The sequence below is a fragment of the Centruroides sculpturatus genome, unplaced genomic scaffold (assembly GCF_000671375.1).
Source record: "Centruroides sculpturatus isolate CEXI.00-Female unplaced genomic scaffold, Cexi_2.0 scaffold48, whole genome shotgun sequence".
NCBI classification, from domain to species: domain Eukaryota; kingdom Metazoa; phylum Arthropoda; class Arachnida; order Scorpiones; family Buthidae; genus Centruroides; species Centruroides sculpturatus.
In genome coordinates, this window is record NW_019384294.1 from 510,904 (window position 1) to 527,861 (window position 16,958).

The 16,958-nt window shown below is 25.0% G+C and overlaps 1 protein-coding gene across 3 annotated transcripts in view; it reads left to right on the plus strand.

The window, feature by feature from the left end:
* LOC111619377 (lachesin-like) overlaps positions 1-16,958 on the plus strand; it is a 66,901-nt gene that overhangs the window by 33,063 nt on the left and 16,880 nt on the right. For all 3 annotated transcript variants that reach the window (XM_023361236.1, XM_023361110.1, XM_023361181.1), the window contains one exon: positions 959-1,021. In XM_023361236.1, coding sequence (XP_023217004.1) covers positions 959-1,021 — 63 coding nt within the window. The remainder of the gene's footprint in view (positions 1-958; positions 1,022-16,958) is intronic.

Genomic DNA, 16,958 nt, shown 5'->3' on the forward strand with positions numbered 1-16,958 from the left:
TAATAATAAAATAAAAAATATATTTTTATATATTTGTAAAATTTTAGAATATTTCCAAAAGAGTTTTCTGTCATAAAAAAAAAGATTAATTAGCTCGTTTTCTGAAAGAAAAATGAGAGTAAAGAAAGAAGTTTAACGTGTAGAGAGTGAGAGCCAGATACAATATATTACAACTTTGTAAAGTAAATAATAATTTAAAATTTTGTCTTGAGATAAACAAAATTGTCTTTGGGTGTTTTCATCAAAAACTAATTAAAAGTATCTGAAAAATCTTCTACAGAAATTTTTTTCTATCAAGTTTCACTTATAATTTTTCTTAAACATTATTAGAACTCAACATATCTTAATAAAATAACTGTGAAAATCATAAAATATTATAAATTATTAATTAAATTATAAAGTTTTTGATAAAATTAAAGACCCCCCAATCAGGAAGGAGGGAGGGAAAAAATTAAAATAAAATAAAATAACAGGTAATTGAAATCAATAATAATGATTAGAAGTAAGAAAACTTTGTTATCTGATTTTGTTTGAAGGTCAATGTGAGTTGTTAGACAGTTTAACATGTTTTTAATTTGCCTTCTCACCACATCTACAAGATAAGTGGTTCTGTGCATCTCCATTAAACTGTCACAGATGCCAACGGCAATGTCTCAGACTAGAATATAACACGACACATATTCGGTTTAATAAGATACCCCAAGGGATATCTATGCTTGCAAGTTATTCATCCTCTGTTATTTAACACGATGGGAATATCGACAAAATTACTGTTGAGGGATTTAACTTCTTTTATGAAACTTGGAAACCATTTTGCGGTCGCTTCTTTGAGAATATTTTACGAGGATAAAACGCTATTATAATTTTAGGATCTAAACAAATTTAATGAAATTTTTAATGAATAAATTATATATTAGTTAAGTGTTTTAATATTTAAAATAAATAAATGTTTTTACAGAAATACACGTCTCGCCTCAACCTGTAAAAGAACCATCAACTGCCAAAATACAAAGTCTAGATGGTAAGATTCTTCTAATTTTTTTTTAAATTAAAAAAAATCTTATTTTATATAAATACAATTAATAAACAGTGACGTAAAATTAATTTTAAAAATTAAACATTTTTTTCCTTTTTAAATAAATGTTTTAAATGTTAATTTGATTTATTTTTGTTCGTTTTTAAATGATGTTTACATTCTGCAGTTTAAATTTTAATCTGTGTAAACAGAATTTTTTAAACTTTAATAACAAATTAATTAACGGTTAAAATATTTTTATTTAGATGTATTAGTTTTGTTTATTTTTGGACGGTTTTATAATTATGGAAGGATTATAAAATTATTGCTTAAAAAGTTAATTAATAACAATTTATCTTGATAAATGTAAATATTTTTCAACGATAAATTTAAAAACAAAGTGTATATAAGCAATAAAAAAATTAAATTAATTATATAAAAAAGTTTTAAATTATTTTACAAAATTATTTAAAACTCTCTGTAAAAATTAGCATTGACAATTAGTTTAATTTACTTATTTTTGCATTTTTATATAAATTATTTTAAATAATGATAAACTAAATAACTTTAATAATATAAAAAATAATATCATTTAAAATTTAACATTGTGCAAATTATAAAATATTATGCAAAATTAATTTAAAATTTTTAATATTTTTCGATGCATTTATTTAGAACAGTGTGTTTAATTTAATATATTTACGTAAATAAAATCATTAATTTTAATCATTTATAATTAAAAAGTCTGATAATATAACTATCACATAGTATATGTCATTTGTTTTCATGGTGTAATACTAAAAAAACACAAAATTGTGTAACATTACTTCTTAGTTATGTTATTTTTTTAGTGTTATACTACGAAAATTTAGTTAAATTTTCATATTTATTCATTTGTATTTATGTATGTGTTCATGTATTATGAGTGCGTGTTTATATATGTATGTACAATATAATATAGGCCTATACTTCGTGTATAATTAATTACTTTAATTGTTCTTGCAAATTTCTATAAAATTGCTATTAGTTCGATTTGAAAGATTAACAGTCAAATTGTTAATTACTTATTTAAAAATTTTAATTTATATGGTTATTTTAAAACGTTTTAATCTATAGATTTTTATTTTATATTGTGTTATAAGGGCTGCAGAGAAAGGGAAGTTGGAGTTTTTCCCCTGGTCTAAAGAAAAACTTGGGACCGTAGTGGCCCCTAATTTCTTAGGGCGTAGTGGTCTCTACGCCCATAAGTTAACGTTAGTTTTACTATCAAAAATTACATTCAAACTGATATTAATTAATATAAAATCATTCTATGTATTTTATTTATTTAAAAAAAAAACAAAGGGATCTACTAAGGGATTAATAATGTTTCTCTATCCATATTGAGAGGGCTTCATACCAAGATTTTGAGGTGTGTCACACTCTGTGTGTGACAATTTTTTTTAAATGTGTATACCTAATAGCGATGAAAAATTAAATATTTTATAATAAAATTTGACAGAAATTTATAATGTAATTAGTATTAAAAATATTGAATAGTTTCATATTGTTCTAGCCTTTAAATATTTACTTATATTATTTTTTTTAAATATATATTAATCATTAACAACATCAAGGTAATTTGTTATAATATTATACGAAATTCTTTAACAGTATGAAAATAAACAAAAGATATCGAATAATAATGTAAAAATTTCTAATGTACAATGTAATAAGTCAATTAACATTTTTACAACAAGTCAATGAGAATAAATTGTTTTCTCTTTACTTTATTTTTTTTTCCTTAGTTTCTTGATTTAATTAACTTTATAATTATTCTAATTATTCTCTTAGACCAACAAAAAAAAAACAAAGAAGAAAAACAAGAATTTCCTATAATATTTGAATTAATTTTCTTAAATTTATTTCTTCAATTCGTTTGCATATTTTAAAATTCAAAGATTTTTTTAATTAAATCTCTGAAAAATTCGTAAACTGAGCTACAGTTATTATGAAAGTAGGAATTATGTTTTGACATATGCTTAAGTAGCGACTTAGATTATCAATTCAGTTTTTGTCGAAAAATTGCTATTTTAATTTTCTAGAAAGATAAATAAGTGAAATTTGAAACATTTAAATAAATAATCAAGAGACAACCCCTTGAACTCATAAATTTTAAAAGTTTAATATTATTAAAGTTAAGATTGTTGCAAGTGTTATAAAAGAGGATACGAACAAATGAAGAGAAATTGATTTAAAGAAATAAAAAAAAAATTACATACATTCGATGAAAGTTGAGTAAATTGATGTAAAGTCACTAAAGTAAACGAATATAAATAAGATAATATTTAATATTCCCTATGAAAGTTTCAATAATGATGTAGAAAAATACGTTTTTTAAAACGAAAATCTTCAATTAGAAGGAAGAAAAAATTAAGCTTTAAATTTCTAAGAGAAATTTAAATAATAAGTAATTTGATAATATTGAAAAAAATAAAAATAATAATAATAACAACAAATGAACATTTATATTTTCAAAAATAAAAATATATTATTTTATTGTAAGTCGTTTCATTAAAAGTATATCTTAGTTATTTATTGTTTAAGTTAAAATTCTTTTTGTTTCGTGTCTTCTTATTCATATAAATAATTAATTTTTAATTAAATAAATGTAGTTTTTAAACCTGTAATTTCAAAAAATATAAACTTTTTTTATATCTAGAATTTAAATATTTTAACATTTAATATGAATACTGTAGCAAAGTTTCTCAATAATAGGTTAAAATTTCATATCAAATGTATTTGCTACGGTAATTTTTGAATTTAATTTTATAAATAAATAAATAAATCTACCTTTACACCATAATTTTAAAGAATTTCAATTTTTTTCTATGTATAAAATTTAGATAATTAAATATTTAATGCACAGAATTCTTTCTGAAGTAAGTTTATAACATTTTAATATTTTATATGAAATGCATTTAAGGTGTTTTACAACTTTAAATAATGTCTAAAATATCTAATTATACATTTATTATATATTACTATAATTATACGTTTATAGGAACTCTATGATTAAGTGAATAGACATTAAAAGTTGAGAAATTTTAATTAACATGCCGAAAAATAAATTAAATAATGGAATATCGAAGATATTTCTGTGAAAATTATTAAATAATTTATAGCTTATACTGTAGATAATTTAAATTAAAAGTAAATAGTTTTCATTATAGGATATTCATTATGAGATGCTTTAGGTTTTCACCTGAAGCAACCGATTATTGAACTTCTATAACAAGATATTTATTACTAGAAAATGTTTATTATAAATTATTTTCGTAAATATTAAAATACAATGAAGCTCTTAGCTTTTATATTCTACTAATTTAAGTATTTGGATCATTTATAATTAAATCTTTCGTGTTAATTTATGATAAGATCAAGAAGTTCATTGAGTTCATTAAAATGATTTATATTATTTATTCGATAATAATATATAAGCTAAATTATTTCGAAATTAATTAAAATTAATACTTATATACATTAAAATTTTGTGTAATTTAAATATAAAGTGAAGTTTTATGTACAGTTTATGTTATATATAATGTAATGCTTACGAATTGACTGTTGTATAAGATGATTATCATGCATGTAAACCACAATTATCAAGGAATTCATCCATGTTATAATGTGTATAGATCATTGTAAGCTATTCCGAGAGCTCATTTATATACGCATGATTTACTTTAACACTATAAATATCATTAAAACTGTTATAGAGTTCGGATAATATTGTTACATTACGTGTAAAATGACTTCTATCATGTAATATAAACAACAAATTTCACTATAAATATAACATATGTTTCGAGTTTATCTTGAGAAATTTTTAAAATTTTAATTTAATTTATGTAATTAATATCGGCTTTACTAATAAAAAACATTATAAAATATTTTAAAAATGTATAAAAGCATACATATAAAAAGCAAAAATTATTGTGACATCGTCACAATAATTTTTGGCATCGTCACAATAATTAATAATTAATAATTGCCGGGCTATAATTTTTAATTATTTTAAATTTATTTAATTTAAAATATACGCTCTCGATCGCGAACTCTTGCCCCTGTACATCATACTTTTCCTAGTAACAGCAGAGTCATGCCTGTCATCTATGTAACTCTGTTCTGGGGGAAAATGTTTTAATTGAGATAACGTGATTTTCGGTTTAGCCCAGAAGTTTTTATAAAATTAATCGAGGCCTTCTTCCCCTAAGCTTTCTATATCTAGTTTCTGCTTTCATCTATCTAACGCTATTCTTCAGATTAAGGAAGGCCAGACAGACGGACGACAGTGAGAATTTTGAAATTTTATATGTTATCTTAAAACCTGGTTTTGGTTTAAAGATTCTAATGAAAATTAAAGTAGAAGTAATTTTCGTAAAGTAAAAAATATATATGAAAATAGTTTCTAAAATAATTTCAATCATTTATATTTACTTGAAATTCCTGTTTATAATACTTCGCATCATAATAAATTGTTAAAATTCTTGTAAAATTTATTAAATCATTAAAGATGTTATAAAAGCGTGTAAATAGCGAGCAAATTATTCTGTTAACTGGTCTCATTTATAAGGTAATAACTACAGTTCAGTAACAATTGCGTTTTAGACTTCAGAAGTAATCACGATAGCGCTATTGTCGCCTCTAATAGCAAATTTAGAACTAGAAGAAGGAATTTATATTATAAGATGTGTTTATTCTAAATGATTTTTGTACTAGATACAAAGTATATATTGAAAAAAAATCCAAATTTTAGCTAGATTTTGATTTCTTGAGTCTATTTTCCTTCCTTATTATAAGGAAGAAAATTTGAATTTCTCATTACACTGGTAGAATATAGAACTATGTAGAAAATATAATTCGCATGGCTTGTCTCATTTATTCCCTAATGGTTAAGCTTTATAACCAGAATAAATTTAATTGACTGTATTTATTTAATTTGCAAATACAGTTTTACTTTTCTTACAAATATATATAATCAGAGAAGCATCTACGCATCTATATAGAGAAATTATCGATAATTTTTATGTAGAATATAATACGAACATATTTCAGCTGATTTTTAAGTTATTAAGTTTTATTAGGGTCGTAACATTAACTGATATAATGATAATTGTGCATGCATTGAAAGCCCCAGCGATATTACTAGGTTCTTGTAACCAGTAGCGTATCCGGGTATCATCATAAGGGAGCATTAGGAATTGGCTAATGCATGAATTTTGGTAAATAAATCTTAAGGTATATAAAAATACAATTCAGTAAAAAAGATAATTATATTTTAGTTTTGGTTAAGGAAAGTAACATGCTTCTTCTATCCTCCCCTACGTAATGATGTATCTACTTCGAAGATCTATAGTTAATAAATCTTATAAGAGAAACACTTAACGCTAATTTGATTTTACGTATACACTAATCGTATTCGATATTCACCTGATGCAAGTAATTTTATTATGGAAACTGAATATATTTTTCAAAAATTCATATAAACGTATCTTAAAAACAAATTTCATTATTTTATAACAGTCCCAATATTTTTACTTGAAAATTCTATAAGATTGATGAATTTTATTGTTTTCTTAATATATTTTTTATAATGAAATTTATTCAATTCGTAATAACTAAGGGCCGAATTTATATGCATTTAAAATCTCAATATCCACGCATACATATGTACTAAAAACGCCAGTTGTGCACCGCTTTATGAGCGTTAAAAATACCTAAAATATGCATGTTGTGTCACTATTATACACTTAAAATTCATAGGCTGAGATGTGCATGTATTTTACTTCTGTTTGCAAGCAAATCTTACTATTATGTCACACTAAAAAGTGTAACGTAATAGACATTTAGGTGGGAGACATGAGAAAATAAATGGCACAAGGGATTTGAAAATTATGACGTTACACGTATTAAAATAATGTTTTATATAGGAATGTGCGCAATCAGGTCAATTATGAATAAAATCTCATAACTTTCTACGTTATCTAATCAATAATTATTGAATTTGTTACTAAATACAGTATACAATGTTATATGAGAAATGACAATGTCAATTTAATTTCCCTTCTCCTATGGTTACGTCGTTGGTTTAAAGAAGTACAGTTTTGTTTATAGCATTGTGCTGTATATAATAAATGAGAAAACGTTCTTATTAAGTTATCAATTAATTATAAATTTAGTATCGAATTCGATAGTAATATTTCGTTTCCAACCAATAGCATGAACTATACTAAAGTTGAAGTGCAACTAGAGCTTACCTGTGATCTATTGCTGTTTCAGCTCGTTTTTGACGCTTTATGTTTGTGCTGTTGTAAGGATATTTCAACATGCTGAGACATTTGAAGCCATTTTTTTTAGTAAAAAAACGATTTGTAAATATTATTTTATCTGTTTCAAATATCTTGGATCCAAGCTCCTCTTCACACTTTCGTAGCTATTAAGTATAAGTTTTTGCTGTTTAATCCATATCGGTCAAACCAAACTCGATATGAGTTTATATATTCTGCATTATCTGACAACCTTAATTTGATTCACTTTGTATTTAAATTGTATTTATATCGAGGTTTCAACATTAAAACATGCGTGCATACAAATTCGACCCTTACTAATAACTTGTTACAATCTAGCGAATTACAACGGAATGAACTATTATTAATTATTAGTAATGAGTCATTTCACTGTTCCTATGCTTATTCATTCCGTGTACAATTATTAAACCAAGCTCTTGGGCCTGTAAACTGACGTCAAGCACACCATATGCTTCGTACAGGTAACAAACCAAAACTTTGACTCGACTTTTCTCCCTTAAATGAAAAATTACTACCACCAAATTTTGTCGTTCAATATAGCAAGAGTAAATATGTGAAATGAGCGAAATCGAAGGTGGGATGGTTTGACTTATTTAACTTTGAACATTTGAAAACTTAGTACAAAAAATTTTCGAATTAAAAACGAACCATAAACTACTATTCCTTGCTCCTTTATCTATAAAATGCAGCAAACCTATCTCTGTATTACACTTCCTACTCGAGATATACGTGTATCTCGAGTCAAAATGGCAAAATTGAGAATATTAGTGAGTTTATGTTTCTTGAATAAAATCAGTTTTATCCGAAGAACGTAGGTTTGACTGTAAGTTTTTGAATTAAGTTATATAGATCCTCATCAAAAAGTAAATAAAATAACTTTAAAAAATAACTTTAAACATAGAGTTGAAACGAATGGGCAGATTCATCATCATTTCTTCTATTCCTCTTTCTCTAGATAAACTGAGGAAGACGAGGATGATAATTCACTCAAAGGATTCGTCACTGTAACGCGACATAGATACATATCAATGTTTATTATAGGGTAAATTATAAATATTTTTAATACTATGCAAAGTAATAGCATATGTAACACTGCATATTATGAGGAAAATTTACAATTTTTATAAATATTACAAAAATAAATTCTTAAGGAATAATTATCTCTGTGCAATTTATATTATGATTTAAAGACATATAAATTATATAAATCTAAAACAAGAAATTGTTAAAAATAATTGCAATAAAAATTTTTCAACAAATTTCTATATAAACTTCCAATCGTACGATCATTAAATTAATATCATATTATTAAAAATGGCATTTGCAATTTATGAAATAAAGAAAAATAATGATTTTTTTTCATTGTATACTCAAAGAAAATGAAGACGATGCAGAAAAGAGTCATTCATACTAATTACTGAACACTCGAAATAATAAGGAGAGAGTCTGCGTTATCTTGCCCCTTCTCCTCATAACTCCTATATTGAAGAACACACGTACGCATTGCAACAGATAAATTTTGTTTATGGAAATTTCTCAATTAAATTCAAGATATTTTAAATAATATTAGAATTTTATGTATATTATGGCTAATTTTTATAATGTTCCATAATTTTATTGCCATGAGCTGTTTGACAAAGGAAGGAATGGTACACAAATTGTTGCGAAGGGTTTTTCATATTAATTTCTGAAAACTTGAAGTAGTTAGAGAGCAAAAGATACAATTACTACTTTTTCTAGCTTCTTATTAGACGAACAATTTAAAATTTGTTGTATCTTTGCTACAAGTTAAAATATTTTAAAATTTTAACAAACCGTATGAAATGTCATGCAAACTATCCAATTTGCTTCGCTTCGTAAATTACGAGAACCTAACTTTTATAACATTTATAATTCTATATATTTTTAACTGAATAAATTCTTTCTATCAAGTAAAATATTTAAAATAATATTGTATGAACCTCGTCGATTCTCAGTTTATAATTACCTCGCCCCTATGCGCTAGTCTTTCTCTTGTATACTTTCCATTATAAAGCACATTATTTTAATATTAAATTCATACGATGCGTTAAGCAACTTCGATTTTATTTAAGAATATTGAACGAAAAAGTTATTCCGAAAACTTCTATTTATAAAAAAATAAATCATTTTCCACTACCGTTATTTTTAAATCATTGAAAAGGAGATTTTAGTTCGTTCTATTAATTTCTTTCAACGAAATCCAATCTTTTTCAACTTTTATTCATTTTCTATATACATGTACATATATATATTATCCAATTATTTTAACTATACCTTTGAAGGAGAAAATTAAAATCTTATTCTTTTGTTTGTTTATTTGATTCTTTTATATTACCTTCCTCTTCATCTCTTGGTGTTATTACTACCGAAAACTTTATTCATTTCAAAACTAACGGGTCTAATTAAAAGTTGAAGCATAATATTAAAGGAANATTTTATGTATAATAAATAACATTGTGAAAGTGTTTTAATGAAATAAGACCAATAAAAATTTTAATTAAAACATGAAAAAGCAATTAAAATAAGAAAAATTATTTAAACTTTAAGTATTTCTAACTTATCATTGAGATAATGAAGCTACCACTCTTTAAATATTCACAGTTAAATTTAATAAGAGATAATTTTTTACTGTAATTGTTCTTATCTATTAACTAAAAACTACTTTACTTTTATTTTTTCATTAAATTTATTTTTAAAAAATGTGGATCTAAATGCGTAAAAACTTAAATTAATACATAAAGTTTGATCGATATTATAACAATATTTATTATGCTTAGATTTAGTTTGCAATGTCATAAAATTTCATTGATCAATGAGAAATTTTCTCAACTGTGTCTATCAAGATAAACGAATGTCTTTTCTATCCAGTTTAAGTTAATCCAATTTCCTTCTGGTCATAGAAGTATAAAATGTGTTTATAAGCTTGCTTCAGAATAATTTATTGTTTACATTTTTAACTAATGAATTTTACTTTCTTTTACGTTATTATTTTTCCCCAGTAATTAATTACTAGTAAATTGATTAAATATTTAAATAATTTATTTTTTATATACATTTTTAAATTTCTTACAATATTTACTTCAATTTATTTATTATTTTAACGGTAAGAAACTAAGAAGAATTGAAGTAGAATTGATAGATTTATAAAAGTTAAAAAATAAAATTGTTGTAGTGGACCAATACCGGATAAAGTGTAAGAATATAAGCTTACCATAGTCTTAGAAGATAATTCCAGTAAACCAATGTTTCTCAGCCGTTTTTATTTGGAACAACTCCTTTTAACATTGTAGACGACCACGAAAATAACTTAGGAGAATTGTTTGTTTTTTCTTATTTTTTTGGACGGATAGCCAAACACTAATTGGAAAATAATGTTGTAAATAATAAATTGTAATAAGGAAAATTCCTGTAAACATAGGTTGTTCTCTTCAATGTTCGTTAGATATCATCGGAAAATATTTTTATAAAGATTGTTACGTAATAATGGACTTAGTTATGTAAACGAAATTATATATTTCAATTTAAAAAATGTAATTTTTAAATATAAATTTTGAATCCTTCTTTTTTATTAAATATTTTTAAAATATCATAGATGATTATTTAAAAATTACAATAAATTTTTATTCAGGATTATACAGGAAAATATTCATTTTATAGAATTCTTTTTATACAATGAAACATGATACAATAAAGCATGTTAATAAACTATTAAAGTATTATTATTATTAAACACTTTTATTTAACTTGCTTTGTATTATGTCAAAAATCGTGCAATTCAGATTTTGTCCACATCTAATTAAGATGGAAGGATAAAACCTTGAGGAGATACCTAAGTCCAATGACAATACATTTTGATGACGTCTTAGGGGATGGCCTCACTCTACTATCTTCCCATCCTATAACCCGATAAACATAACCAAATGTAGAATTTAATCATGATGTGTATGTAAATACACTGTAATATAGGGATTGTGAGATGGAGCCACCTTTATATTCCTCACTCCCAATCTCGAAAAACAACGAATTTGATATTTTTTAAAATTTAAGTGTATTAAAATTATTTAAAATAATTATTGTTATTGCTGATATTTACTTATAATATCGTTTATGTATTACATCTTAAAAATTACATGATGATCAACGCACTATAAGCTTTACAATTCATTTAGTGGGATTTCTGTGCAAGCCTCATAGACTTGCACAGTACATGTATTTGTACCTTGTTAGTCATTAACTTCTTTGTTTTATTTACTTTATATTTATTTATTTATCTTTATATCTATCGGTGTTTGGCCCAGTTTAGTCAAGTATGTTCTTGTATAATATACATAACTAATTAACTATAGCTTTTATACACAGAACATTTCTTAGATATGAAAATGTTTATTAATATATTATATTGATATTTTTCAATGGTACATTGTAAAATATACTTTTATATATAACAAATTAGAACAGCGTAAATCAAATATACATTTTACTTATGATTTATTTAAATTGTATCGAATTTAATTCTTCACTCTTATGCCAATTTATTTATAAATTATTTGATGATAATCTTGATAAAATATATGTTAGCAACGCTTTAAAAAATATAAATAAATTATTAATAAATGCGATCGATAGATGATCTCTGATACTCATTTTCTACATAGAAATTTTAAATATTGCATGCATGTATTACTATTTAATAAATTTATTCATTGTTATAACTAAAATATCACGCGGTAGATTATTTTAAAAAATCTAAATTGCATTTATTAAAAGTTAAAACTGTTTAATCTATAAACCTCTAAAACTTTGTTAGAAAAGCATTATTGATTTGATGGATTTACGTACAGAAATTCATAATTGAAAGAGTTTATAACAAAAAAAAGGTTATATAAAAAAATATTAAAATATCTTTTATATAACTTTTGACATTTTTGAAAATTTTCTAAGTCCCTAGCTACCATCGGTTAGTATAGATATTGCTTTTAATCAGATAATCATTTTAACACAGTACTTTGACAGCTTGGATTATGTTTAATGCCTAGGTTCTATCCTAATCTGAACATCTTTCAAAAATTTTGCTCTAATCCTATTATCTCTATAGGATAATCCGTGTAGAAATAATCGATAAATTGCTTACAAACAAGACTAGACAGTTAAAACGAAAGCAATAATGTTTTCGAATTAATTAGAAAGCTTTCATACAAAATGTGCTATTTAGTTACTTTAATTAATTACAAAAGTTACATTTAAAATATTACTATATATATATATTTAAACGTGGTTGAACCATGTTGTTTCTTGTCACAAGTGTTTACTGTATACGCATCTACATGTTATGTTTTCTGTTTTCCAAGAAGGATTCTTCACAGAATTTTATTCTGACATTAATTTTTTTAAGAGAAAAATGTCAAATTTATTAAAACTTATATATATATAACGACGGATTATTTAATCTTCGTGGATTTATTCTTGTATAATGTGACATCCAACAAGTNGCTCTCGATCGCGAACTCTTGCCCCTGTACATCATACTTTTCCTAGTAACAGCAGAGTCATGCCTGTCATCTATGTAACTCTGTTCTGGGGGAAAATGTTTTAATTGAGATAACGTGATTTTCGGTTTAGCCCAGAAGTTTTTATAAAATTAATCGAGGCCTTCTTCCCCTAAGCTTTCTATATCTAGTTTCTGCTTTCATCTATCTAACGCTATTCTTCAGATTAAGGAAGGCCAGACAGACGGACGACAGTGAGAATTTTGAAATTTTATATGTTATCTTAAAACCTGGTTTTGGTTTAAAGATTCTAATGAAAATTAAAGTAGAAGTAATTTTCGTAAAGTAAAAAATATATATGAAAATAGTTTCTAAAATAATTTCAATCATTTATATTTACTTGAAATTCCTGTTTATAATACTTCGCATCATAATAAATTGTTAAAATTCTTGTAAAATTTATTAAATCATTAAAGATGTTATAAAAGCGTGTAAATAGCGAGCAAATTATTCTGTTAACTGGTCTCATTTATAAGGTAATAACTACAGTTCAGTAACAATTGCGTTTTAGACTTCAGAAGTAATCACGATAGCGCTATTGTCGCCTCTAATAGCAAATTTAGAACTAGAAGAAGGAATTTATATTATAAGATGTGTTTATTCTAAATGATTTTTGTACTAGATACAAAGTATATATTGAAAAAAAATCCAAATTTTAGCTAGATTTTGATTTCTTGAGTCTATTTTCCTTCCTTATTATAAGGAAGAAAATTTGAATTTCTCATTACACTGGTAGAATATAGAACTATGTAGAAAATATAATTCGCATGGCTTGTCTCATTTATTCCCTAATGGTTAAGCTTTATAACCAGAATAAATTTAATTGACTGTATTTATTTAATTTGCAAATACAGTTTTACTTTTCTTACAAATATATATAATCAGAGAAGCATCTACGCATCTATATAGAGAAATTATCGATAATTTTTATGTAGAATATAATACGAACATATTTCAGCTGATTTTTAAGTTATTAAGTTTTATTAGGGTCGTAACATTAACTGATATAATGATAATTGTGCATGCATTGAAAGCCCCAGCGATATTACTAGGTTCTTGTAACCAGTAGCGTATCCGGGTATCATCATAAGGGAGCATTAGGAATTGGCTAATGCATGAATTTTGGTAAATAAATCTTAAGGTATATAAAAATACAATTCAGTAAAAAAGATAATTATATTTTAGTTTTGGTTAAGGAAAGTAACATGCTTCTTCTATCCTCCCCTACGTAATGATGTATCTACTTCGAAGATCTATAGTTAATAAATCTTATAAGAGAAACACTTAACGCTAATTTGATTTTACGTATACACTAATCGTATTCGATATTCACCTGATGCAAGTAATTTTATTATGGAAACTGAATATATTTTTCAAAAATTCATATAAACGTATCTTAAAAACAAATTTCATTATTTTATAACAGTCCCAATATTTTTACTTGAAAATTCTATAAGATTGATGAATTTTATTGTTTTCTTAATATATTTTTTATAATGAAATTTATTCAATTCGTAATAACTAAGGGCCGAATTTATATGCATTTAAAATCTCAATATCCACGCATACATATGTACTAAAAACGCCAGTTGTGCACCGCTTTATGAGCGTTAAAAATACCTAAAATATGCATGTTGTGTCACTATTATACACTTAAAATTCATAGGCTGAGATGTGCATGTATTTTACTTCTGTTTGCAAGCAAATCTTACTATTATGTCACACTAAAAAGTGTAACGTAATAGACATTTAGGTGGGAGACATGAGAAAATAAATGGCACAAGGGATTTGAAAATTATGACGTTACACGTATTAAAATAATGTTTTATATAGGAATGTGCGCAATCAGGTCAATTATGAATAAAATCTCATAACTTTCTACGTTATCTAATCAATAATTATTGAATTTGTTACTAAATACAGTATACAATGTTATATGAGAAATGACAATGTCAATTTAATTTCCCTTCTCCTATGGTTACGTCGTTGGTTTAAAGAAGTACAGTTTTGTTTATAGCATTGTGCTGTATATAATAAATGAGAAAACGTTCTTATTAAGTTATCAATTAATTATAAATTTAGTATCGAATTCGATAGTAATATTTCGTTTCCAACCAATAGCATGAACTATACTAAAGTTGAAGTGCAACTAGAGCTTACCTGTGATCTATTGCTGTTTCAGCTCGTTTTTGACGCTTTATGTTTGTGCTGTTGTAAGGATATTTCAACATGCTGAGACATTTGAAGCCATTTTTTTTAGTAAAAAAACGATTTGTAAATATTATTTTATCTGTTTCAAATATCTTGGATCCAAGCTCCTCTTCACACTTTCGTAGCTATTAAGTATAAGTTTTTGCTGTTTAATCCATATCGGTCAAACCAAACTCGATATGAGTTTATATATTCTGCATTATCTGACAACCTTAATTTGATTCACTTTGTATTTAAATTGTATTTATATCGAGGTTTCAACATTAAAACATGCGTGCATACAAATTCGACCCTTACTAATAACTTGTTACAATCTAGCGAATTACAACGGAATGAACTATTATTAATTATTAGTAATGAGTCATTTCACTGTTCCTATGCTTATTCATTCCGTGTACAATTATTAAACCAAGCTCTTGGGCCTGTAAACTGACGTCAAGCACACCATATGCTTCGTACAGGTAACAAACCAAAACTTTGACTCGACTTTTCTCCCTTAAATGAAAAATTACTACCACCAAATTTTGTCGTTCAATATAGCAAGAGTAAATATGTGAAATGAGCGAAATCGAAGGTGGGATGGTTTGACTTATTTAACTTTGAACATTTGAAAACTTAGTACAAAAAATTTTCGAATTAAAAACGAACCATAAACTACTATTCCTTGCTCCTTTATCTATAAAATGCAGCAAACCTATCTCTGTATTACACTTCCTACTCGAGATATACGTGTATCTCGAGTCAAAATGGCAAAATTGAGAATATTAGTGAGTTTATGTTTCTTGAATAAAATCAGTTTTATCCGAAGAACGTAGGTTTGACTGTAAGTTTTTGAATTAAGTTATATAGATCCTCATCAAAAAGTAAATAAAATAACTTTAAAAAATAACTTTAAACATAGAGTTGAAACGAATGGGCAGATTCATCATCATTTCTTCTATTCCTCTTTCTCTAGATAAACTGAGGAAGACGAGGATGATAATTCACTCAAAGGATTCGTCACTGTAACGCGACATAGATACATATCAATGTTTATTATAGGGTAAATTATAAATATTTTTAATACTATGCAAAGTAATAGCATATGTAACACTGCATATTATGAGGAAAATTTACAATTTTTATAAATATTACAAAAATAAATTCTTAAGGAATAATTATCTCTGTGCAATTTATATTATGATTTAAAGACATATAAATTATATAAATCTAAAACAAGAAATTGTTAAAAATAATTGCAATAAAAATTTTTCAACAAATTTCTATATAAACTTCCAATCGTACGATCATTAAATTAATATCATATTATTAAAAATGGCATTTGCAATTTATAAAATAAAGAAAAATAATGATTTTTTTTCATTGTATACTCAAAGAAAATGAAGACGATGCAGAAAAGAGTCATTCATACTAATTACTGAACACTCGAAATAATAAGGAGAGAGTCTGCGTTATCTTGCCCCTTCTCCTCATAACTCCTATATTGAAGAACACACGTACGCATTGCAACAGATAAATTTTGTTTATGGAAATTTCTCAATTAAATTCAAGATATTTTAAATAATATTAGAATTTTATGTATATTATGGCTAATTTTTATAATGTTCCATAATTTTATTGCCATGAGCTGTTTGACAAAGGAAGGAATGGTACACAAATTGTTGCGAAGGGTTTTTCATATTAATTTCTGAAAACTTGAAGTAGTTAGAGAGCAAAAGATACAATTACTACTTTTTCTAGCTTCTTATTAGACGAACAATTTAAAATTTGTTGTATCTTTGCTACAAGTTAAAATATTTTAAAATTTTAACAAAC